Raw genomic sequence first — 24,951 nt, forward strand, 5'->3', positions numbered from 1 at the left:
TCCCCAAGTCTTTTTCCTAGGAGGAACACACCTGCAGAAGTGCCCTCCAGCATGCTGCAGAAATAGCAGTGGGGACCACTCCAAATTTGCAAATAAAAATAAAATAAAATAAGTACTTTCACATTAAAGTCGCTGGAGGCCCATGAGTTATTCCTGTTATAAAACTTGCCAAGAAAATGCCTTGGGTAATAATAATTGGCTTTAAAATCTCCAAGTTGTAAAGGCAAAATAAATATAGCTAAAATGAATGGTATATAAGAAAGCTTTTTCAGTGATAATTAATTAAGCCTAAACATCGTTTTCTTTGGTAACTTAAAACTTTGGAGGAAAATGCTGGGTTAAATAGTAAAAATTATTAACTATCTAGGTAGTTTGAAATAACAAGATACTGAAATATTATTAATCCGAGTTTGCCTCATATGAAAAATCTAGAAGATAGATTTGAATGAATAAGTCTTGTATTTTATTTGAAATCTCTTAAAATGTGAATATTGCTAATCTGAGGAATGTTAATTACTTATGTCACCTAAAAATAAAGGTTCCTAAGGGTTATGAATTCTAACTAATTGGAAAGAAATTATGGTTTTGGTGAAATAGAAGGCATGAGGCATGGAGATGCATTTTGAAGGAAAAAGAAAGTGGATTATAAAGCTGGTTATTCCTGAAAGTTGTTAGGTTTGTGAATAAAGGTTTGTGAAAGTTGTAGAATGTTTGTAAAGAAAAATGTTGAAAGTAAGTTGTATAAATGACAGAGGCCAGTGAGCCAGGAGTAGTAGAATAGGGAAATTGAGATGGTTAAACAGCAATTTGGAGCCCTTTGATAAATCCTATCTTCCCTAAACCCAGGACACTTAAGAGTAAATGATTTGCATTTTGCCTCCCAAACCAGAAGGTAAATAGCTTATATCAACCTACTCAGGGAGACAGAGAGCAGAAATCCAATTAGTATCATGTGCTGACCACACCCAAGGACAAATGAAGTCAGAGAATAAACCTCATTTTGGTTAGTCCTTTTCTAGTCTTAAAAGGGAAAAAGTTTTTCCTGTTTTTGCCCAGGAAGCAAACGTTCTATAAGTAATTAAAATGGTTATCCTATCTAATAATAGACAATTATGCAAATTGACCATACCTCTGACACACCCACAAACCACGCCCACCATCCAATCAGAGCGAGCATGCAAATTAACCCAAACCAAGATGGCTACAACCACAGAGAGCAAGGTTTCCTAGGTAACAGAGGAAGCCAAGCTTTCCGCCTGCCCTTGCCAGGCCTAAGCCTTCACTCAAGCTACAAAGTTTCAATTATAGAAGGTAAACAAATTCAAACAAATGGCGGCAGAATGGAGCTTGAGAGAGAAGGCCAGGGTTGCCAGCGGCAACAGGGGAAGCAAAGCTTTCCACACACCCTGGCCGGGCCCACCCGCTTAAGGCAACAAAGTTTCAATTATAACCCCAACACAAATGGCTGCCGGCCTCGGAGGGAGCCCTAGGCTTGGCTCCGCTCCAGGCTACAAAGTTTCAATTGTAGAAAGAAAATAAATTCCAGATACCAGGGCCTCCGCTTGGGTTGCCAGGGGTCGTGGCCGGCCCGCAAACCACCACAGACCCCTCGCTCAGGCCGTCCCACACCCCAAGGGAACCCCGACCTGATCCGGGACACCCTTCAGGGCAAACCAGCTGGCCCCCACCCCTGTACCAGGCCTCTATCCTATCTAATAAAAGAGTAATATGCAGATTGATCATCACTGCAACACACAATATAGCTGCCCCCATGTGGTCAAAGATCCTGCCCCCATGTGGACACAAGATGGCCACCACAAGATGGCCAGCAGGAGACGGCAGTTGGGAGGCACCCGGCCTGCAAGGGAGGGCAGTTGAGAGCGACCAAGCCTGCAAGGGAGGGCAATTGGAGGTGATCAACCCTGCAGGAGAGGGCAGTTAGGGGTGACCAGGCCGGCAGAGGAGGGAAGTTGGGGGCAAACAGGCTGGCAGCAGAGTGGTTAGGGGGTGATCAGGCTGGCAGCAGAAGTGGTTGGGGCAATCAGGAAGGCAGGCAGGCAAGCAGTTGGGAGCCAGCAGTCCTGGATTGTGGGAGAGATGTCCGACTGCCCGTTTCGGGATCGGGCCTAAACGGGCAGTTAGACATCCCTCAAGGGGTCCCATATTGGAGAGGGTACAGGCTGGGCTGAGGGACAACCCCCCTCCGTGCACGAATTTCATGCACCGGGCCTCTAGTATGTTATATTAGTCAGGTACTTGATTATTAAAAAAAAAAAAAGCATCTTAATCATGGGAAGTGAAGGTTGCTACCGTATGTTTGTGTTTAATACCCTTTTGTCACCTTGAATGCATAATAATAATGATGTCTGATTTTTTGGTAAAATAAGTTTGACAACCTTCCCAGGGTTTGAATTTTAAGATACTTTTTCTTTTTTTTGTTATGTACCTTTTATTGAGATGGTAAAAGATACATCCATTCATTCAATAATTCTTTATTGGGCATGATACTTTTTCTTAACCTAGAATTGTCTTTAGGTCATTCCAATAGGCTCTGCAATGCCTCAAGAATTTGTTTTCTCTCTCATGAAGGAAAATTTTCTGCTTAAGGTACATTAGAAGCTTTGTCAAATAAAGAAATAACTATATTCTATTTATATGTGCATATTAGATAGATTCTGATATGCTTTCATTTATAACTAATTGTTAGTTATAATATTGTGGAATATTATATTTTGCAGAAAAGACAATATTCCATTATAATCAAGTCCATAATCAACTCATTTTAAATTTCTTCTTGTCATTTAGAGACAGTCACTGTTGTGTTATAATGCATCTGAAAAAATACACATCTTCTGAGGGATCCATGGAAAGGACTGACATTTTCAGATCATCCCCTTCAAACAGGGTGAAAATTATTAGAACTCTTTAAAGTATCTGGATTTGTAAAAAGTACTGGCAGGAAAAATTAGAAAGAAACAAAAATTTGATTATGGGGCTGAACGAACTGTAAATAATTATAAAGTTTTGGTAACTTTTGTTGAAAGTATTGCTGGTTCTTAAACTTTTTGTTTGTCAGATATAAGGAAGTATCTTTAAAGCAATTTCATAGATTATAGACTTTTCTCCCTACCTGTCCCTCCAGAATTTGGCAGTTCTTAATAAATGGCAATATGTTGTTTCTGTGCATGAGTTAAATAAGACCTGTTTCCAATTGTGGTTATGTTAACCAAGACTTTGACTGGAATGTCTCTCTTAGAGAGACATGCTGGGACTCTGGATGTCACCAGAAAGCTTTAAGGAATGAAGCCAATAAAAGCACCTTGGAGAAAGCCTGGTACCTTGCTTGGTCACATGGTTCGTGGCAGTCTTTTCAGGTAAGGAATGAAAGTTGCTTTCCTGTGAGATGGCAAAGAAGGAACCTCAAGACATCATTGGGGACCTCAACTTGAGGACTTCACCCATATCTATAGGTATTGCAGGCAAACCTGATGGCAGCTAGGTGGCTCAGCTTCTTTGCCCTGCAGGACTAATTAAAGCTCGATCATGAGTTTCCAGCAAAGCTTTTTTTTTTTTTAATGCTTATGTGGTCAACTGTTATTCTTATTGTGTTTATGCAAAGAATCAAGCCAAATTGTCTTTAATAAAAATGAGGGTGATTTTAGGGAGAAAAATTATGTTTCAATAGGAAATTATTAGAACTGAAATGGTTTTTTCCTTTCACCAGACCATTTGTCATAATTCTTGCTATTCTAACTTTTGCCCAATACTAAATTATATAACACAGTTTGTTATAACACAGTTTGTTATATAAAAAAGACCTGAGGCTGCACTCTCCACCTGGCGGGGCTTGATAGGGGACTTGAGGCTGCGCCCCCCACCTGGCGCCAGGCCAGGGGACCTGAAGCTGTTCCCCCCACCAGGTGGGGCTTGACAGGGGTGGAGCCTGCTGGGTCTGGGTCTCACACGATTATGAGGCGCCGTGGGTGGGCGGGGACTTGATTCTGGGTCCCGCGGCGCGCCCCAGACTCTGACAGGAGGAAGATTTTCATATACATTTTACTAATTTTCTTTCATCTCTGACACTTCTATTATAGAGAAAGGGCAAATAGCAATATTAAAATATTTCCTCTAATTAATCCCCTTTTAATGTGCACGAATTTCATGCACCGGGCCACCAGTAGTAAATAAACACCTCTAGAAATCTAGTTCCTCAGTACTCGCAAGTGAGGTCCTGGAACAAAGAGTGCATAGACTCCTAGATGAATGTTTGTCACTCAGTGGGTCCTGAATTTAATTTAGTAGGTCATAACTAACATTTTTAAAAAAATGAAATAGAAGCGAGTAATCAAAATGACTGCTCACAGTAAGGGTAAACCTTGTTTTGTTTTATAAATATGTATACACAGATACACACATCCCTATCCACAGATTCTAAAATCTAAACAATTCTGAAAACCTTAAATTTTTTTCATAAGTTTGGTGCAAAAATTCACAGGGCAGCCCAGCCAGTGTGGCTCAATGGTTAGGCATCGACCTATGAGCCAGGAGGTCACAGTTCGATTCCCAATCAGGGCACATACCCAAGTTGTAGTCCCCAGTAAGGGATGTGCAGGAGGCAGCCAATAATGATTCTTATCCTTGATGTTTCTCTCTCTCTCTCCCTCTCCCTTTCTCTCTGAAATCAATAAAAATATGTATTTTTTTAAAAATTCACAGGGCAGCAAAAGCTAATCTGAAATACCCTAGGCTATTCATAGCCTTTATTCTTTTCCACTCTTTATAATACATTCCATTGCAGAAATATTAATGTTTGGTTATAGCATGGCATACATATTATCTTCTTTTTTAAAAAAAATATATTTTTATTGTTTTCAGAGAGGAAGGAAGAGGGATAGAGAGATAGAAACATCAATGATGAGAGAGAAGCACTGATTGGCTGCCTCCTGCACACTCCCTACTGAGGATCAAGCCCACAACCTGGGCATTGTGCCCTTGAGCAGAATCTAACCTGGGACCCTTCAGTCCACAGGTCGACGCTCTATCCACTGAGACAAACCAGCTAGGGTCATGTTATCTTTTAAAGTTCAAGGTATTACAAAAGACTTCTGGACCTAGGAGTTTGTGATAAGAGATTAAGAACCTTATCTATGTATGTAACTCTACATATATGTGTAAGTATACATATACTTTTGTGCACTAAGTCATAATGTAAAACATATTTCTGGCCCTGGCCAGGTGGCTCAGTTGCTTGGAACGTTGACCCATATACCAAAAGGTTGCGGGTCGATTCCTGTTCAGGACATATACCTAGAATGTGGGTTCAATCTCTGGTCAGGGCAAGTACAAAAGGAGGCAATCGATAGATATTTCTCTCTCACATTGATAGTTCTCTCTCTCTCTCCTTTACTCTCTTTCTAAAATTAATAAAAACATATCCTCAAGTGAAGATTTAAAAAATTTTTAATTAAAAAACCCCCACACATATTTCTGACTAGGTTGAATTAAAGTCTGAAAGTCACTGGCTAATGACATTTTTCATGGACACTGGCCACTTTATTCATTCTTATTCTACAAAACTCCAGGAAAGAAACATGTCACACCTTTATGATTCAGAATGTTCTTGTGCATTTTTTATTTAAATTCTTCCCATTTTACTTTTAAGACCATTTCTTGTTCTGAGGAAGCAGTAATCAGTTAGTCATCTTTTATAGGTGACCTTTAAATGGAACACAATGTCTAAAATTTACATCATTCCTAAATTCAAAGAATAGAAAAGAAATATCCCAACCATTATAGGAGTTAAGAGGGCCCTGTCACAGCCTTACCTTCAGCAGGTTTAGGACTTTCTTGCCAAGATCCAGCTCAAAGTTGGTATAATTAGAACCACACATGTCATAGATAAACACCAGTCCATTTCTCTGTGTTTCAAAGCTGTAAAGCAACCATTGAACAAAAACATTTAAGTAATCAGATGAATGAGGCAGATTGAAAGCCTGGGGCAAAAACAAAAGCATGGGACACATTTGGGACCAAAATAACGGCCTCCCTGAACACTAGCCTTACAAAAAGATGATTTACCTTTGGTATCTGCTATGCTTATTGTGATATTGTGATTTGTAATAAGAACTATATACTGTATTTGGTCTTTGACCCTGCTCCTGGCATAATTCTGAAAACTCGGAATTTCCTAAGTGAAGAGCTCAATAAAGGTGTCTGTTGTAATTGAGGTAACTGCTGGAATGTCACTAAGTTACCAAGTATGGGTGCTGGTTGCCAGGGAAACCAAACACTGGGAAGGAAGCGTGGGGGAGGGGCTAGAGACTGAGTTCAATCACCAATGGATAATGATTTATTCTATCACACCTAAGTAATGAGGCCTCCATAAAAATTCAGAAGGATGGGGTTCAAAGAGCTTCCAAGTTGATGAACATGTTGAGAGGTATTGGGAGAATGGCTCTCTCAGAGAGGGTATGGAAACTCCGTGCTCCTTCCTCATCTCTTGCTCTATGCATCCCTTCCATCTGGCTGTTCCTGGGTTATATCCTTTTATCATAAATCGGTAATCTACTAAGTAAAATATTGCTCTGAGTTCTGTGAGCCATTCTAGCAAATTCATCAAATTAAGGAATGGGTGGTTGAAACCTCTGATCTACACAGCCTATATTGGTCAGAAGCAGAGGTGACAACCTGGACTTGCCAGTGGTATCTGAAGGGGGTAGAAGGAGACAGTGTTTAGGACGGAAAATCCTTAACCCTGTGGGACCTGAGGCCATCTCCAGGTAGACATGTCAGAACTGAGGCGCATTGTGGAACCCTGAGCTGGTGTGGAGAACTGCTTGATAGTGTGGGGAAAAGCCTCACATGTTGGAATTGGAATTGGAATGATACTTACTGATGCATATTTGTCCAGATTTATCAAGTACAAATCTCCTAAGTTGAGAATGTTCCAGAGCATCTAGGTTATTGAAATTTGAACTGTTTTCTTGTATGTCTCTGAATCTGCCTATCCAAATTCTATAACATTCCATGTTCAGCTCAAAAGTTTCCCCTTCCATGAAGATCTATCTCCCTGATAACTATAATCAAATGTACTGCCATACTTCACCTTCTTGAAGCCCCACAAATCTTCCTGTGGGTCTTTATTACAGCTCCTAACGTATGCCAACTTTGTATAGTTATCTGATTCTCTCCTAGAGTGGAAATGTGTTTTGTTCACTCATTATCCCCAACAGTTCCTAGCACAGTCCTTGCAACACAGGCCCATAATGATTGGTCACTGAGTTGTGATCCAGTGGACTGGAAGCTCTCACTAAGAAAACACATTATACTTGAGGAAAACTAAAACAACAACAACAAACAAACTCTAAGCTCAATGGCTGTGAGTTTGTATATTCTGACTTGTAGGAAGAGGACCCACAAATGGTCTTTGGAAAACATTCTCAAAAGTAAATTGGCCCAAGCCTGTTGGCTCAGTGGATAGAGCATTAGCCTGTGGACTGAAGGGTCCTGGGTTTGATTCCCTGCCAAGGGTACATACCTTGGTTGCAGGTCAGGGCACGTGCAGGAGGCAACCAATGGATGTGTCTCTCTCACATCGATGTTTCTCTCTCTCCCCGTCCCTTCTACTCTCTCTAAAAAGCAATGGAATCTACCTCTGTAATTTACCCAAGAAATGTTTTCTTACACAAAAAAAGGTAAACTTTTTTTTTGTGAAAGGTGATGAGCCTATTCCCAGACTGAAGTTGGGAACACATGAAGATATTAAAAGTAGTCCTCAGTGCAGCCTTAATGCCTAAGTACTTTTCAAAGTTGCCTCTTCTACCAAGCCAGATCCTTACTTGTTTTATTCTATACACAGAATAAATTATTATTTGACTGGACTATTCACAGGTGATTGCAAGAGTTTTCACATTTATTTAAAATTGAGAACAAATTTTGGCTCAAAACACAATCCTGAAATCAGGGTGTCATGTTATTTTGTACACTAATTTTTTTGTATGACCTCCTGGAAGCTTCTATACCTTTATCCTTTCAATAAAATCTAAGACAAAGCACCAATTCACAAAGTAGTACTTAAAAAATCTCGAATTGTGAGGTACACCCAAGTTTCTCTAGCACCCCTTCAAATAGCCCCTAATATGTTAAATCTTGACTCTTTTTATGACCCCAGAGAGATTATGCTTCATCAAGAGCAAAGATGCTATTAATCGAATGGCACAATTACTATCCAGATCTAGAGACTTGTCATTTCTTCACAAGCTCATCAAAGATCAAATTCAAAGAATTATAGATTTTCCCTCACAGCTCTACCTTCAGGCAGGAGACTGAAAAGAGAGAAGACAGTGCCAGAGGAAATATAATTTAATTTTTTTAAAAATATTTTTTTAATTGATTTCAGAGAGGAAGGGAGAGGGAGAGATAGAAACATCAATGATGAGAGAGAATCATTGATTGGCTGCCTCCTGCACGCCCTCCTCCCACTGGGGATCGAGCCTGCAACCTGGGCATGTGCCCTTGACTAGAATCGAACCCGAGACCCTTCAGTCCGCAGGCCAAAGCTCTAGCCACGGAGCCAAACTGGCTAGGGCAATATATATATTTTTTAATCCTTACCTGAGGATATTTTTTCCAATGTTTTTTATTTATTTATTTTTCCATTGATTTTTAGAGAGAGTGGAAGAGAGAGGGAAAGACAGACAGAAATATCGCTAGAGCATTGGCTAGGGCCCAAGCCGAGGAGGAGCATGCAACCAAGGTACATGCCCATGACTGGAATCCAACCCGATACCCTTTGGTCCCCAGGCCGAAGCTCTATCCACAGTCAAAGTGGCTAGGGCTAGAATTTAATTTTTAAAAAGCAATCTTCAAAACAATGCAGGTTCTATATTTCCAAAAACTGTTCATCCTTTGAAGGCGCATGAAATAAATAAAAATGGGATAGGATTTTCACTTTTCTGGGTATAGCATATGAGGTTTACAATAACAGCTTATTCCCTACTAAGAATAATTGCTTCCCTCCTGAATTTGATTCCTGAGCTGGATGCTACTAGTAACACCAAGAAGTTTAAAACACAGTCCTTCACATGCTTCAAAATAATCGAGGGGAGGGGTGGGTGAGGAACTATCAATGAAACAAGATTGGTTACAGATCACTTTGAAGACCATGGATGATGGGCATGTGGAAATTTATGGTAGCATTTCTTCTCCACCTAGGGAGATTTGGAAATTTCCCCTTATGTAATGTTAAAAAAGAAGGTACTCTACCCTTATGGAGCTTACAATCTAGTAATAGATTAAAAATAATAATAATATAAAATAAATAACATCATAAAGCCACGCATAATTAAACACAAAATGATCAGTATTGGTAATAACTGCTATTAAAGTCAGAATAAGAATTTTATTTGTGACAGGGCCAGTCATAGAGGTTGGACCTTAAAAAAGGGCATGATATAATGAAGAAGAGAGCTTTCCTCCTCTTCCATCCTGGTTCAAGGTAACATGGGAAAACAAGAATTTCTTCTCACTATAGAGAAGATTTTCCTTGGAGAAAAGAGTTGACATTTTAACTTGTATGCACCCTCTGAATAATGAGGAGTCACTAGGGGTTTTTAAGAAAGAAATGAACATCCTGAAAAATGTTATGATTTTACCTTTGTGGTGCTCCTGTGGGATCCAACACTCACACTGGAAAGAGCAAGCTTTGGTTACTGCCATGCCTATATGAGAGCTCTGACTCTCTAAGCTGCCCAAGGAGGAAGGCCAATACTGAATTTTCTGGTAAAGGGGTCTTTCATTCATTCCCCTGAGTTAAAGTAGAATTTCAAAGGAACGTATATTCTGGAAATCATGCCTGAAGACCAATCACCAAAAAAACCTGAGACACTCCACACTTCTGATTGTGCAGTACTGGGCCCCTGAGACCATTGGACCTCTCTCCTTAGTAACTTCTCCTTTTCAGAACAATACTGTGTGTAGTTTAGATATATCTCCCACTAAGCACCAAAAGCAGAAGCTAAATACTATGAAAATAACATTAACAAGGCAGTAACAAGTAAACTAGACAGAGAGCTTCAACTGAGACAATCCTTTGGCTATTCCCATCCCTTAAATCCATAGTATGACTAAAGCTGTGCACAGCTCTCTTACTGTATCAGTCCTAAATATATCACTCCTAACCCAGAGGACCAGCCCATAACATTCAGAGCAATAATAACCTGTAAAGGCAAGCACGGAGGTAAAAAGTACAGCAGAAATACAACATAGTAGGGTACAAATGCTCTAGCCAAGAGAAAAAATATACAGGATCTTAGAACTGCTTGGGCCAATATGTGACAACTGTAAAAGAGTCATATAACTTCTTGGGACTTCAGTTTCCTTTTCTATAGAATATTAATAATATTATTTACCTTAGAGGGGGAGAGATATAACCTGAACTGGGTGTTTTTTTAATCTGTCTATTGATAAACAAGATTTTACTTAACTTTATACTTTTGGACTCTTCACTCATGATTGTCAAAATCCTCTGAGCTAAATGCCATTATTCCTATTTTACAAAGAAACTGAGGCCCCAAAGGGTTTTGAAAAGTCATCAATCAGGGAAGAGTAAACAAAAAGAACCAGCACAGTCCCTGACCAGGTAGCCCAGTTGGTTAGAGTGTTATCCTGATATGCCAAGGTTGCAGGTTCAACCCCTGGTCAGGGCATATACAAGAAGCAACCAATGAATGCACAGATAAGTGAAACAACAAATTGATGTTTCTCTCTCTCTAAAATCAATAAATAAATATTGCCCTGGCTGGTGTTGCTCAATGGTTAGAGGGTCAGCCCTGGAACTGAAGGGTCGTGGGATCGATTCCAGTCAAGGGCACATACCTCGGTTGCAGATTCCCCACCCTGCTTGGGGCAAAAGGGGGAGGCAACCAATTGATGTGTCTCTCTCACAGTAATGTTTCTCTCTCTCTTTCCTCTCTCCCTCTTCCCCTCCCTCCCACTCTCTCTAAAATCAATGGGAAAAATATCCTCTAATGAGGATTAACAAAAATAAAAAATAAAAAAGGGTGGGGAGACCAGCCTGGTGGTTCAAGTGGTTGAGCATTGACCTATGAACCAGGAGTTACAGTTCAATTCCCAGTCAGGGTACATGCCCGGATTGTGGGCAGCTAATCATGATTCTCTCTCATCATTAATGTTTCTGTCTCTCTCTCTCTTCCTTCCTCTCTGAAATCAATTTAAAAAAAAATTTTTTTAAGGGACAGCGGAGGCTGGTCTGGGGGGTTCAGAGAGGTGGCCCAACAGCACAAGAAAAGGAGCCCCAGCAGGGGGGGGTCGTCATCCGCCACACAGCAGGGAGACCTTGGAAGCACTGCCCGGACTCTGACTGTACACAACACCACTGCAGCCAAATTACCCTTCAGCCATCAAGTAGAATAAAGGCGTTTTCAAAAAAATAAAAGAAATATTTTTAAATTGTTATTTAATTTGCTTCCTCAGTTTGTTATTCTGAAAAGAGACAGCAGGTAAAGATACAAAAAAACCACCAGCTTGATAGTACCTGGAAACATGCCAAGCCTTGAAGGATATGGGACATTTTCCATACATAGCACTCACTGCTCAGGACATATCTGAGAAACATATGGAAAGCACTGCTAAGTTTTATCAAATCAAGAACTGTCACTTTCCCATCTGAATGGTGACCACCTAAAAGATAATCTCACCTATCCACAGCTCTGTCTAACAAGTAAAACAGAGCCTGAAGTACCACATGTTGCACCGACTTGTGGGGATGATGCAATCTGGCAGTGAAGAGGGCAATGGAGGCTCCTGTTGGGTCCCGAACATCCTAGAGCAAATAAAACAAAAGATATTTAGAAATCAAACAGAAAATTCCCATAACCTCTAAAGATTCTTATATCCTGGACACAGCTTTCTGATATGAAGATAACAGATACTGGCAATACTTCTCTGACTTGCATTAATTGCTTCAGAAAGGGAAGGGAAGAAAGTTTATGTCAACCCATGACTGATTCTAAGCAAGCCCCCACCCCAAACTATATTTCAGTGATAGGGAAAAACACGTTATCTTAAATCTTCAATTACAGAAATTAAAATATGGTCTACACTGGCTGATTAGCTAATTTCCCAGGCAGGATGCCAAAAGAAACAAACAGCAGATGAAACTATAAATTCCACCCATTGTTACTTACCTGCAAGGCTATAATTTCTAATTGGAGCTTGCATTCAATAACATAGGACAGATTTCTGACATATTATATACCCATTCCAAAGGCCTTGACTGTTATGGATCAATGAAAAACACTTTTCTAAATCTACAGTACAACTGATTCTCAATAATTTCAATTATTACTAGAATAATTTTATGCCAAATTGCACAGCTGCTTCACATCTGCTCCTGACTGTAGAAACTCTCTAGATTCGGGATAAGGTATGCAGCAACAAAGTCCAAAGAGGACAACAGCTACAAAAAGAAATAATGAGACATTCCAAGAGGGGTCCATGAAGACTCACTAAGATGGTGAATTTTCCACTAAGAATCTCAGAACGGAGAGGTTCTTCATGAGGTTTCAGATTCACAATGCCTTCCTTCCTTCTTGTTTCCTAAAAATAAAGCACACAAGATAAATTAATACAAAAATACTATGCACCCTAGTCAGTGTGGCTCAGTTGGGTTGTGCGTTGTCCCATGCACCAAAAGGTTCCCCAGTAGGGGTCGTGCAGGAGGCAGTCTATCAATGTTTCACTCTCATCTTACATCAATGTTTCTTTCTCCAGCTTCCTTCCACTCTCCCTAAAAAAAATAAAAAAAAATTTAAATATATATATTTTTTTAATTTTTAAGAGATTAAAAATGGTGGCAGAGTAAGTTAATGCTGCATGGACACACTCCCAGGAACAAACTGGAATTACAACTACAATACAAAAAAAACTTACAGAATAATCAATGGAAGACAAGGGTTGCTGTCTGCCAGGAAGAGATGGCTAGAAATGCAGGCAACCTCTTAAAGGGTCAAAGCACAAAATTTAGTGTGTAGCCATTCACCTTGTGCTCTGGCAGAGGGAGGGCAGAGTGCACTGGAGCTGTGTGGGCAGAAGCCAGATCAGGGGCTCTGGAGTTAAAGCTCACAAGTCAGACACCCTGGTTTCCTGTGCTGAGTCATCTTTCTCACACAGATATTTGCTATACAAGTGGCTTTGCCTGGGGGTAAGAAAATTGATCCACCATATTGGAAAACACCTTGCCCCAAAGTGCGAAGTTCTGAGGCCCAATAGGAGACAGAATATGACAGTTAGCCTCCAGGCAGAAGCAATTGCCCCACCCTGTTGAAAAAACTCTCACCACACCTGTGAATGATTACTTAAGGACTATTCAAGACAGAATCCTATCAGCCTGTAGGAAGTGGAGGTCTCTGGAGGATTTGAGTCTTTGCCTGATCTAATTAATCAGAAACAGCAATTGACACTATCCTGCACTAGAAGTTAGTGTAGCAGATCTACCTAATACATAGTCACAAACCCAAACAGGCAGCCAAAATGAGGATACAAAGAAAAAACCCCAAATGTAAGAACAAGAGAATTGTCCAGACAAAGATATAAATGAAATGGAGATAAGAAAATTATCTGATATAGAGTTCAGAATAATGATGGTAAAGATGCTCAATAGCATGAGGAAAGATGTAGTAACTATAAAAACGGAAATAAAGAGTGACATGGCAAAAATAAAAGACATATTAGAAGGAATACACAGCATTCCTTGTGTAATGGGGAAGTGGAGAATGGAATCACTGAATTAGAAGACAGGATTGAAAAAAATGACCCAATCAGAGAACATAAAACAAAACAAAAACACACACACAAAAAAAACGGAGGACAGCTTAAGAGATCTGTGGGACAACATGAAACGTAACAATATTTAAATAGTAGCTGTGCCAAAAGAGACAGAGAAGGAGAAAGAGATAGACAACATGTTTGAAGAAATAATGGCAGAAGAAAAAAGTCAGACAAATTCAGGAGCCATAGAGAGTCTCAAGGAAGAACTGAAACAGTTCCATGGCCAGACACATCATAATTAAAATGCAAAAAGTTAAAGGCAAAGAGAGAATCTTACAGGCAGCAAGAGAAAAGCAAACTGTTACCTACAAAGGAGCTCCCATAAGGCTGACACCTGATTTCTCATTAGACACACTACAGGCCAGAAGGGAATGGCATGAAGTACTCAAGGAAATGGAAAGCAAGGATCTGAAACCAAGATTACTATATCCAGCAAGACTGTCATTCAAAGTGGATGGTGAGATGAAGAATTTCCCAGACCAAAAAAAAAAGGCTAAAGGAGTACATCACCACCAAGCCAGCATTACAAAAAATGCTAAAGGGACTGCTGTAATGAGAAGAAGAAATAGAGAGAGAAATCTAGGCATACAGAATTAAAATGGCAATAAATAAAAACCTATCAATAATAACCTTACGTGTAAATATATTAAATGCTCCAAATGAAATAGGGTAGCTGAATGGATATAAAAACATGACCAAATATATGCTATCTACAAGAGACCCACCTTAGGACAAGACACACACAGGATGAGAGTGAAGAAATGGAAAAAATGTTTCCATACAAAAGGAAAAGAAATAAAAGCTGGAGTAGCAATACTCGTATCTGACAAAATAGACTTCAAAATGAAGGCCATCACAAGAGACAACAAAGGTCACTACATAATACTAAAGGGACCATCCAACAAGAGGATATAACCCTGGTAAACAAATATGCTCCCAAATAAAGAAGCACCTAAATATATTTTTTTAAAAAAAACACATCTAGAGGACTTTAAGGGAGAGATCAACAATAATACAGTCATAGTAGGAGACTTTAACACCCTGCTGACTTCACTGGATAGATCTTCCACACAAAAAATTAACAAGGAATTAGTGATTCTAAAGGACACACTGGATCAGATGGAGTTAATTGACATTTATAGAACATTTCACCCCAAAGCTGCAGAATATACATTCTTCTCAAGTGCACAGGAGTCATTCATAAATACAGACCACATGTCAGGACACAAAGTAAGTCTCTACAAGTTCAAGAAGATTCAAATCATATCAAGCATCTTCTCTGATCACAGTGGAATGAAATTAGAAATCAACTACAGTCAAAACACCCCAAAACATTCAAACACATGGAGGGTAAATAGCATATTATTAAATTATATCAATAAGGAAATCAAAACACTCCTGAAAACAAATAAAAATGAACACACAACGACCCAAAACACCTGGGACACAGCAAAAGCAGTCCTGAGAGGGAAGTTCATAGCACTACAGGCCTACTTCAAAAAAACGGGATAAACATAAATAAACTATTTAACCCTAAAACTAAAAGAACTAGAAAGAGAACAAGAAAAGCCCAGAGTAAGCAGAAGGGAGGAAATAATAAAGATTAGAACAAAAACTAAAAATCAATGAAACCAAGAGCTGGTTCTTTGAAAGGATAAACAAAATTGATGAACTGAGCCAGACTCATCAAGAAACAAAGAGTGAGAACCAAAATAAATAAAATCAGAAAGAAAGTGGAGAAGTAACCACTGAGACCACAAAAATACAAAGGATTTTAAGCAAATACTATAGACAACTATATGCCAACAAGCTGGACAATGTGGAGGAAATGGACAAATTCCTGGAAAACTACAATCTCCCAAAACTGAGTCAGGAATAATCAGAAAACCTGAATAGACCAATAACAACTGATGAAATAGAAGCAGTAATCTAAAAAACTCCCAGCAAACAAAAACCTAAATCTGGATGGCTTCACAGGGGAGTTTTACCAAACATTTAAAGAAGAACTAACACCTATACTCCTCAAACTATTCCAAAAAATCCAAGAAGAAGGAACACTTCCAAGCTCTTTTCATGAGGCCAGCATTATCCTAATACCAAAACCAGATAAAGACACTATAAAGAAAGAGAATTATAGGCCAATATTCCTGATGAACATAGATGCTAAAATCCTCATCAAAATATTAGCAAATCGGATCCAGCAATATATGAAAAAGATCATACACCATGACCAGGTGGGATTTATTCCAGGGATGCAAGGCTGGTACAATATTCACAAATCAATAAATGTGATACAGCACATAAACAAATTGAAAGACAAAAATCACATAATCATATCAACAGACATAAAAAAAGCATTAGACAAAATCCAACACCCATTTTTGATAAAAACTCTCAGCACAGTGAGAATACAAGGAGTATCTCAACATGATAAAGGCCATATATGACAAACCCTACAGCCAACATCATACTCAAAGGGCAAAAACTAAAGCCATTTCCCCTAAGAACAGGAACAAGTCAGGGATGTCCATTTTTACCACTCTTATTACGTATAGTACTGGAAGTCCTAGCCACAGGGATCAGATAAGAAAAAATAAAAGGCCCTAACCGGTTTGGCTCAGTGGATAAAGCGACGGCCTGCGGACTCAAGGGTCCAAAGGTTCGATTCCAGTCAAGGGCATATATACCTTGGTTGCAGGCACATCCCCAGTAGGGAGTGTGCAGGAGGCAGCTGATTGATGTTTCTCATCGATGTTTCTCTCTATCCCTCTCCCTTCCTCTCTGTAAAAAAAATCAATAAAATATATTTTTAAAAAATAATAAAATAAATAAATTCATCTTCCCCTTATTTAAAAAAAGGAGAAGAAGAAAATGAAACAAAAGGCATCCAAATTGGAAAGGAGGAAGTAAAAATAATTATTAGCAGATGATATGATATTGTATGAAGAAAACCCTAAAGACTCCAGAAAAAAACCCACTAGAGGTAATAAATGAATTTGGCAGGATACAAAATCAACACCCAAAAATCGATGGCCTTTTTATACATCAATAATGGATTCTCAGAAAGAGAAAATAAATAAGCAATCCCATTTACCACTGCAATTAAAACACTTAGGAATAATCTTAATCAGGAGTCAAAAGATCTGTATTCGTACAGTTCGGACTCCTCTCGTTCACGCACCTCACTCGGCTTCCTCTGCGATATGGCTGAGATTGAAAAATTCGAAATTGAAGAAGACAGAAACACAAGAGAAAAACCCAGTGTCTTCAAAAGAAACAACTGAACAGGAGAAACAAGTAGGCGAATGGTAATGAGGCACGCGCCGCCAACATGCACTGTACGTTCCACAAACACTGCCTTCTCATTTTACTTCTTTTAGCAGTCTAACTTCGTAAGATGCAAAGAGGCTGGATCAGTTCAAGTGACTGTGCTGCCCCTTTTCACATCAGCACTGCTGACAACGAAGGCCGCCCCTGCCGCTCCCATCTGCCCGGCTGGCTGGCGGGGAAGAGAAAGAACTTGCATGTTGGTGAAGGAACGAGCTGGGTGGGACAACAGTAAAATCTAGAGTAAAAACTAAGCTGGTCAAAGATGTCCCAGGGGCTGTAAAATGCAGTTTAACCAGAGTGCCATTTATTTGTTGTTCAAATGATTTTAATTATTGGAATGCACAGTTATTTAATATGCAAATAAAAAGTTTTAAAACCTGAAAAAACAAAAAGAGATAGAAGAAGATGTAAACAAGTGGAAGAATAGATTATATTCATGGATTGGTAGAATCAATATCATTAAAATGTCCATACGACCCCAAGGCAATCTACAGATTCAATCCAATCTCTATTAAAATACCAACAGCATATTTCACAGACCTAGAACAAATACTCCAAAAATGTATATGGAACAACAACAACAACAAAGACTCTGAATAGCCACAGCAATCTTGAGAAAGAAGAACAAAGTTGGAGGAATCACAATACCAGATTTCAAGTTATACTACAAAGCCACCGTAATCAAAACAGCCAGTACTGGCACAAGAACAGGCATATAGATCAATGGAAAATAACAGAGTACCCAGAAACTGACCCAAGCCATTATACTCAATTAATATTTGACAAAGGAGGCAAGACCATACAATGGACAGTCTCTTCAATAAATGGTGCTGGGAAAATTGGACAGATACATGCAAAAAAATGAAACTAGACCACCAACTTACACCATACACAAGAATAAACTCAAAATGGATAAAAGACTTCAATGTAAGTCAGGAAGCCACAAAAATACTAGAAGAAACCATAGGCAGCAAAATCTAAGACATTTCTCCTAGCAAAATGTTTACAGATAATCTCCTAGGGCCGTGGTCGGCAAACTGCGGCTCGCGAGCCACATGCGGCTCTTTGGCCCCTTGAGTGTGGCTCTTCCACAAAATACCACGGCCTGGGCGAGTCTATTTTGAAGAAGTGGCGTTAGAAGAAGTTTAAGTTTAAAAAATTCGGCTCTCAAAAGAAATTTCAATCGTTGTACTGTTGATATTTGGCTCTGTTGACTAATGAGTTTGCCGACTACTGGACCTAGGGCAAAGGAAACTAAGGAGAAAATGAACAAATAGGACTACATCACAATAAAGTTTCTGCATAGCAAAAGAAACCAGCAACAAAATGAAAAGGGAACCCACTGTATGGGTGAACATATTTGGCAATGATACATCTGATAAAGGGTTAATATCCAAAATATTGAAGGAATTCATACAACTTAACAAAAAGAAGACAAACAATCCAACTAAAAACTGGGCAAAGAAACTAAATAGACACTTCTCCAAAGAGGACATACAGATGGCCAAGAGAAAAAATGCTCAAAATTACTGATCATCAGAAAGATGCAAATTAAAACGACAATGAGGTATCACTTCACACCTGTCAGAATGTCTACTATCAACAAATCAACAGCCCTAACTGGTTTGGCTAAGTGGATAGAGCGGTGGCCTGTGGACTCAAGGGTCCCAGGTTCGATTCAGGTCAAGGGTACATGCCTGGGCTGTGGACTCGATCCCCAGTAGGGAGTGTGCAGGAGGCAGCTGATCGATGATTCTCTTTCATCATTGATGTTTCTAACTCTCTCTCCCTCTTCTTCCTCTCTGAAATCAATAAAAATATATTTTAAAAAAACAAACAACAAAAGCCCTAGCCTGTTTGGCTCAGTGGATAGCCTGTGGCCTGAAGGATCCCGGGTTCAATTCTGGTCAAGGGCACACGCCCGGGTTGTGAGCTCCATTCCCAGTAGGGGGCATGCAGGAGGCAGCTGATCTATGATTCTCTCTCATCATCATTGATGTTTCTATCTCTCTCTTCCTCTCCCTTCCTCTCTGAAATCAATAAAAATATATATATTTTTTAAATCAACAAATGACAAGAGCTGGCAAGGATGCAGAGAAAAGGGAATCCTAGTGCACTGCTGGTGGGAATGCAGACTGGTACAGCCATTATGAAAAACAGTATGGAGTTTCCTCTAAAAATTAAATATGGAACTTCCATTTTACCATGATCCCAATTCTAGGAATATATCCTAAAAAACTCAAAACACCCATCAGAAAGAAAGTATGCACCCCTATGTTCTTAGCAGCACAATTTACAATAGCTAAGATCTGGAAACAGCCCAAGTGTCCATCAGTAGATGAATGGATAAAAAAGCTGAGGGACATTTATACCATGAAATACTATGCAGAAGTAAAGAAGAAGAATCTCTTACCCTTTGAGACAGCATGGAGGGACCTGAAGAGTATCGTGCTAAGTGAAATAAATCAGCGAAAAAACAAGTACCACATAATCTCACTCATATATGGAATCAGTAACAAAATAAACTGATGAACAGAGTGGATCCAGAGACATGGAAGCATGGAACAGAGTGCGAAATCTTGTAGGGAAAGTGGGGGAGGGTGGGTGGGTGGGAGGTAATCAACCATGGACCTTGTATGCATATATGCATGGCCCATGGACACAGACAATGGGGCGGTGAGGGTCTGATGTGGTGAACGGGGGTGGGCTGGAGGGGGTCGATAGGGGAAATAAGGGGATATATGTAATACTTTTAATAATAAAGATTTTTTTAAAAATACTGTATATCTAGGACAGCTTTATGTAATCACCAAATTTCAGAGATAAGGGACTTTACAAGTCAACTAACCAAACCATAAATTCCTTTTTAACCCTCTTCCAGGTCAACTGAGTTTTATCAAAATTCCTGTCCAATGACACCTTGTCAGTCTCTTAGGTAGAATAGTTTTCTTTGAATCACTGGGAATCCTGATTCTTAAGACCAATCAGTATGCATCATTAGTGTCAGAGTCAAAGTCCTTAAATAAGTAGCAGCACAGATATTGCACCAGGATGTTAAAATATGTACTCAAAAAGGGTCTGGGAGCAGACATCCTCATACATCTTCCAGGCACAGGCTTATCCTGTTGTAAATAAGAGTCACCCCTCACCCTGGCCGGATAGCTCAGTTGGTTAGAGCATCATCTGGATATACCAAGATTGCAAGTTAGATCCCTGGTCAGGACACATAGGAGAATCAACCAATGAATGCATAAATAAGTGGAACAAATCTATGTTTCTTTTTCTTTCTTTTTCTTTCTTTTTCTTTCTTTTTCTTTCTCTCTCTCTCTCTCTCTCTCTCTCTCTCTCTCTCTCTCTCAAATCAATTTAAAAACAAAAGTCACCCCTCTCTTTGATATCCTCTGCAACAACAGCTACCATGATATCATTTTCCACGGCCAGATTATTTGGTTTTAAAACTTTTATTAGTATTTACTTCATGCTGAATTTACTCCAGGGCCGTAAGTTTTTCTTTCTTCAGTTTCTTCTGGGATATCTTTTTCTTCTGTGCCACCTCCTGCTCTGGTTTAGGAACAGTCTGCTCCTTTGCAGTGAGGATCATCTCAATGTGGCCGGGAGAGCTCGTGTATGGGTTCATCTGCCCATGAGCTCCGTAAGTTCTGCGCTGCATCCTGGGAGCTCTGTTCACCTGGATGTGCTCGATGACCAGAGAATCTACATCTAAACCCTGAAGTTCAGCATCACTCTCTGCATTTCTAAGCGTGTGCAGCAGGAATCCAGCACTCTATTTGGGCCACTCACCCTGTGTCCAGCCCCATGTTTGGCCTGGGCACACCTACCAACTGCACCACGGTAACAACGAAATGGCACATACTGCTTCTGTAAAGTGACATCGTTCAGATACTTGGGGGCTTTTCAAATACACAAAGCCCTGATTGCTTGCAAAGTTTCGTAAGTGTTGTTTTTTATTTTTAGTGGTGGTGTGTGTGTTTTTTAAAATCTTTATTGTTGAGAGTATTACACATGCCCCTCTTTTCCCCATTAACCCCCTCCACACAGTTCCCACTCTGGCCCTTCACCACCCTACTCTGTGTGTCCATAGGTAAGATCTTTGGTTAATCTCTTCCCGTCCCCACCACCCCCCCTTTCCTCTGAGATTCATCAGTCATTTCCATGCTTTCATGCCTCTGGTTCTATTGTATTCACCAGTTTATTTTGTTCATTAGATGTCTTATTTGTTGATTTTTATTTTTAGATTCAGTTACTGATATATATATATATATATATATATATATATATATATATATATTTGTTACCATTTAATTGTTCCTATTTTTAATCTCTTCATTTTCTTCTCCTTCTTCTTCCTCTTCTTAAAGAATACCCTATAACATTTCATGTAATATTGGTTTGGTGGTGATGAACTCCTTTAGCTTTTTCTTGTTTGTGAAGCTCTTTATCTGACCTTCATTTCTAACTGATAGCTTTGCTGGGTAGAGTAATCTTGGTAATAGGATCTTACTATTCATCACTTTGAATATTTCTTGCCACCCGCTTCTGGCCTGCATAGTTTCTGTTGAAAAATCAGCTGACAGTTTTATGGGTGCTCCCTTGTAGGCAACTGACAGCTTTTCTCTTGCTGCTTTTAAGATTCTCTCTTTGGCCCTAGCTGATTTGGCTCAGTGGCTAGAGCATCGGTCTGCTGACTGAAGGGTCCCAGGTTCGATTCCAGTCAAGGGCACATGCCCAAGTTGTGGGCCCAATCCCCAGTAGGGGGCATGCAGGAGGCAGCCAATCGATGATTCTCTCTCATCATTGAGGTTTCTCTTTTTCTCCCTCTCCCTTCCTCTCTGAAATCAATAAAAATACAACAACAACAACAACAACAACAACAACAAACATCTAAATGCACAGCACTAAAAAAAAATTTTTTTAAATGATACTCTCTTTGTCTTTAACCCTTGGCATTTTAATTATGATGTATCTTGGTGTGGGCCTCTTTGGGTTATTCTTTTGGGGTTTTTTTGTATATATATTTTTATTGATTTCAGAGAGAGAAAGGGAGAGGGAGAGATAGAAACATCAATGATGAGAATCATTGACCGGTTGCCTCCTGCCCACCTGCTACTGGAGATTGATCCCACAACCCTAGTATGTGCCCTTGATCGAAATCGAACCTGGGACCCTTCAGTCCGCAGGCCAATGCTCTAACCCCTGAGCCAAACCAGTCAGGGCTGGGTTCCTCTTGTTTGGGACTCTGTGCTTCCTGTGCTTATAAGTCTATTTCTTTCACCAGGTAGGGGAAGTTTTCTACCATTATTTCTTCAAATAGATTTTCAATATCTTGCTCTCTCTCTTCTCCTTCTGGCACCTACATATTGCAAATGTTGGTACGCTTGAAGTTGTCCCAGAGGCTCCTTACACTAACTTCATATCTTTTTATTCTTTTTTCTTTTTGCTCTTCCAATTAGGTGTTTCTTGCTTCCTCATATTCCAAATCATTGACTTGACTCTCAGAATCCTCTACTGTTGAATCCCTGTAAATTATTCTTTTTTAAATATATTTTTATTGATTTCAGAGAAGAAGGGATAGAACCATCAATGATGAGAGAGAATCATTGATTGGCTGCCTCCTGCATGCCCCCTACTGGGGACCGAACCCACAACCTCAAGCATGTGCCCTGACCAGGAATCAAACCTGCAACCTCTTGGTTCTTGGGTCAATACTCAACTGCTGAGCCACGCCTGCCAGGCTGTAAATGATTCTTTATTTCAGTTAGTTTATGCTTAATTTCTGACTGGTCCTTTTTCATGTCTTTAAAATTCTTACTAAGATTCTTGAAAGTCTCATGAAGATCCTTAAGTAAGTTTATGACCATGGTTCCATTTCTTTCATTTGTGACATGTTTCTTTGTCTCCTCATTTTGGCTGCTACCCTGTGTTTGTTTCTGTGTATTAGGTAGAGCTGCTATGACTCCTGGAATTGGTAGAGTGGCCTTGTGTAATAGGTGTCCTGTAGGGCCCAGTGGCTCAGCCTCCTCAGTCACCTGACCTGAGCATTCTAGGTGCACCCCTGTGTGGGCTGTGTGCACTGTCCTGTTGCAGTTGAGCCTTGATTGTTGTTAGTGTCACTGGGAGGAGTTGACCCCCAGGACAATTGGCTGTGAGGAACAGCTGAGCTGCTGTGCAGGAAACAACCCCTGTGGAACAGGATTTGCTTATGTGGAGCTTTGGTGCTCACTGAGTCTGCCTCTTGAGTGTCTCGCTTGTGGTTGTGTAGAGTTGTAATCTGCTATGGTCTGAAGCTGTCCACTGGGTTCACTGGTTCTGTGGCCTCCAGGGAGGTGCAAAGTCAGCCACTGTCTGGGGCCACCTGGCAGGAGCTAAAGATGTATTTGCAGACAGCTATTTGCTATTTGTATTGGGCTCGGAGGTGCTAGGCGAGGCCCAGCTGTAAAGTAAAGCAGCCTGGTGCTAGTGCTGGGTCTTGGGCCTTTTATTGACAGGTTTGGGGCAAGCTGTCACCAGCTGCAGCTTGTTTGAGAGATTTTAGAAAAGTCTGAAGCCTGAGCCAGAACAGGCCATTCATATGGAAAAGGTGCTGTAAACAGCTTGGGCGGGGCTGCAAATTGGATGGGGCATGGTCACAGGGAATCCCAAAGAATCCTGAGGGTGGACCAAACAGTGTACTCCAGGCTGATGGAGACTCATATATGGCTGCCAATCAGCCCTGTGACAGGGGAGGTCCCAGCACAGGAATAAAGACCTTTGTGAGCAACTCTGTCTAGGAGAAAGCCATCCCTGAGTTCCTGCCCTGATGCCAGACAATCCTGTTCCTCCCCGTAGGTGTCTGGATCCCTGAGTAAGTTCGTGCACCAGCCCTTTCAATGGAACACCTGGGACTCCAGCAGCCTCCTTGTCACTCAGCCACAATCCCCACTGGTTTTTACGGCCCATAGTTGCGGGGACTTCTCTTCCCAGCTTTGGAACCTTGGGCTGGGAGTCTGGTGTGGGGCTGGTACCCCTTGCTCCTCATGGGCAGCCTCCACAGAGACAATCTCCCTCCCAATTAAAAAAGTAGCCCATGTGGGTGTTGGACCAGCCCATTCCGGGCCTCCACCCCTCCTATTAGTGTCAATGTCCTTTCTTCTTTACTTCTCTAGTTGGAGGACTTCCATTCAGCCAGCTTTCAGGGGTTCTGAATGATGTTTGTTCTGTATTTTAGTTGTAATTTTGATGTGGTTATGGGAGGCAGCAAGTACAGGTGGTTACCTATGCCGCCATCTTGATTCTTTTGCCAAGCTATTTCTGGTTCAGCTTTCACTGAAGGTCTTCAAAATGGTCCTCACAAGTGTTCTTAAAGTGAATGTGAAGACTTGAACCTCTTGATTTGCAAGGATTTGTGGGGTTTTCTGAGTCAAGTGAATAGCAAACCATTTTCAGAGGTCACCTCAGGCTGCTTTTGGGAAGAGCTATGGCCAGATTATTTAAGCTCACCTTCAGGTCCCTCATGCTCAGTCTACTGCATTCTCATGTCCTCTAATTACAGAAAGACCTTCCTGTCACTGAATCCAGTGGGCATTTTCAATCCTACTTTATGTGACCAGGTTAACCACTCACATTCCCTTCTTCCTGAGGCATTTTCTATCTTTCATAGAGAATACTTTCTGGGTTTTGTTATTTCTTCAATTATTCCTTCTAAATCTCTTTGTGGGCTTCCCCCCAACACCATTCATTTGCTTACTCACTGACTCATTCATTTATTCTGCAAAT

At 40.3% G+C, this 24,951-nt stretch overlaps 1 protein-coding gene and 1 pseudogene across 3 annotated transcripts in view; both read right to left on the reverse strand.

The window, feature by feature from the left end:
- PTPN9 (protein tyrosine phosphatase non-receptor type 9) overlaps nt 1-24,951 on the reverse strand; it is a 119,549-nt gene that overhangs the window by 62,062 nt on the left and 32,536 nt on the right. For both annotated transcript variants that reach the window (XM_079768131.1, XM_079768132.1), the window contains 3 exons: nt 12,529-12,618; nt 11,718-11,842; nt 5,826-5,931 (listed from right to left, as the gene is read on the reverse strand). In XM_079768131.1, the coding sequence (XP_079624257.1) occupies nt 5,826-5,931; nt 11,718-11,842; nt 12,529-12,618 (321 nt within the window). The remainder of the gene's footprint in view (nt 1-5,825; nt 5,932-11,717; nt 11,843-12,528; nt 12,619-24,951) is intronic.
- LOC307097898 (large ribosomal subunit protein uL22-like) lies at nt 20,666-24,629 on the reverse strand (annotated as a pseudogene). The gene is made up of 2 exons: nt 24,503-24,629; nt 20,666-21,109 (listed from the first exon to the last, which is right to left on the reverse strand). The product of its transcript is annotated as a large ribosomal subunit protein uL22-like (transcript).

Source organism: Cnephaeus nilssonii (genome assembly GCF_951640355.1).
Source record: "Cnephaeus nilssonii genome assembly, chromosome: 4".
In the NCBI taxonomy this organism is placed as follows: domain Eukaryota; kingdom Metazoa; phylum Chordata; class Mammalia; order Chiroptera; family Vespertilionidae; genus Cnephaeus; species Cnephaeus nilssonii.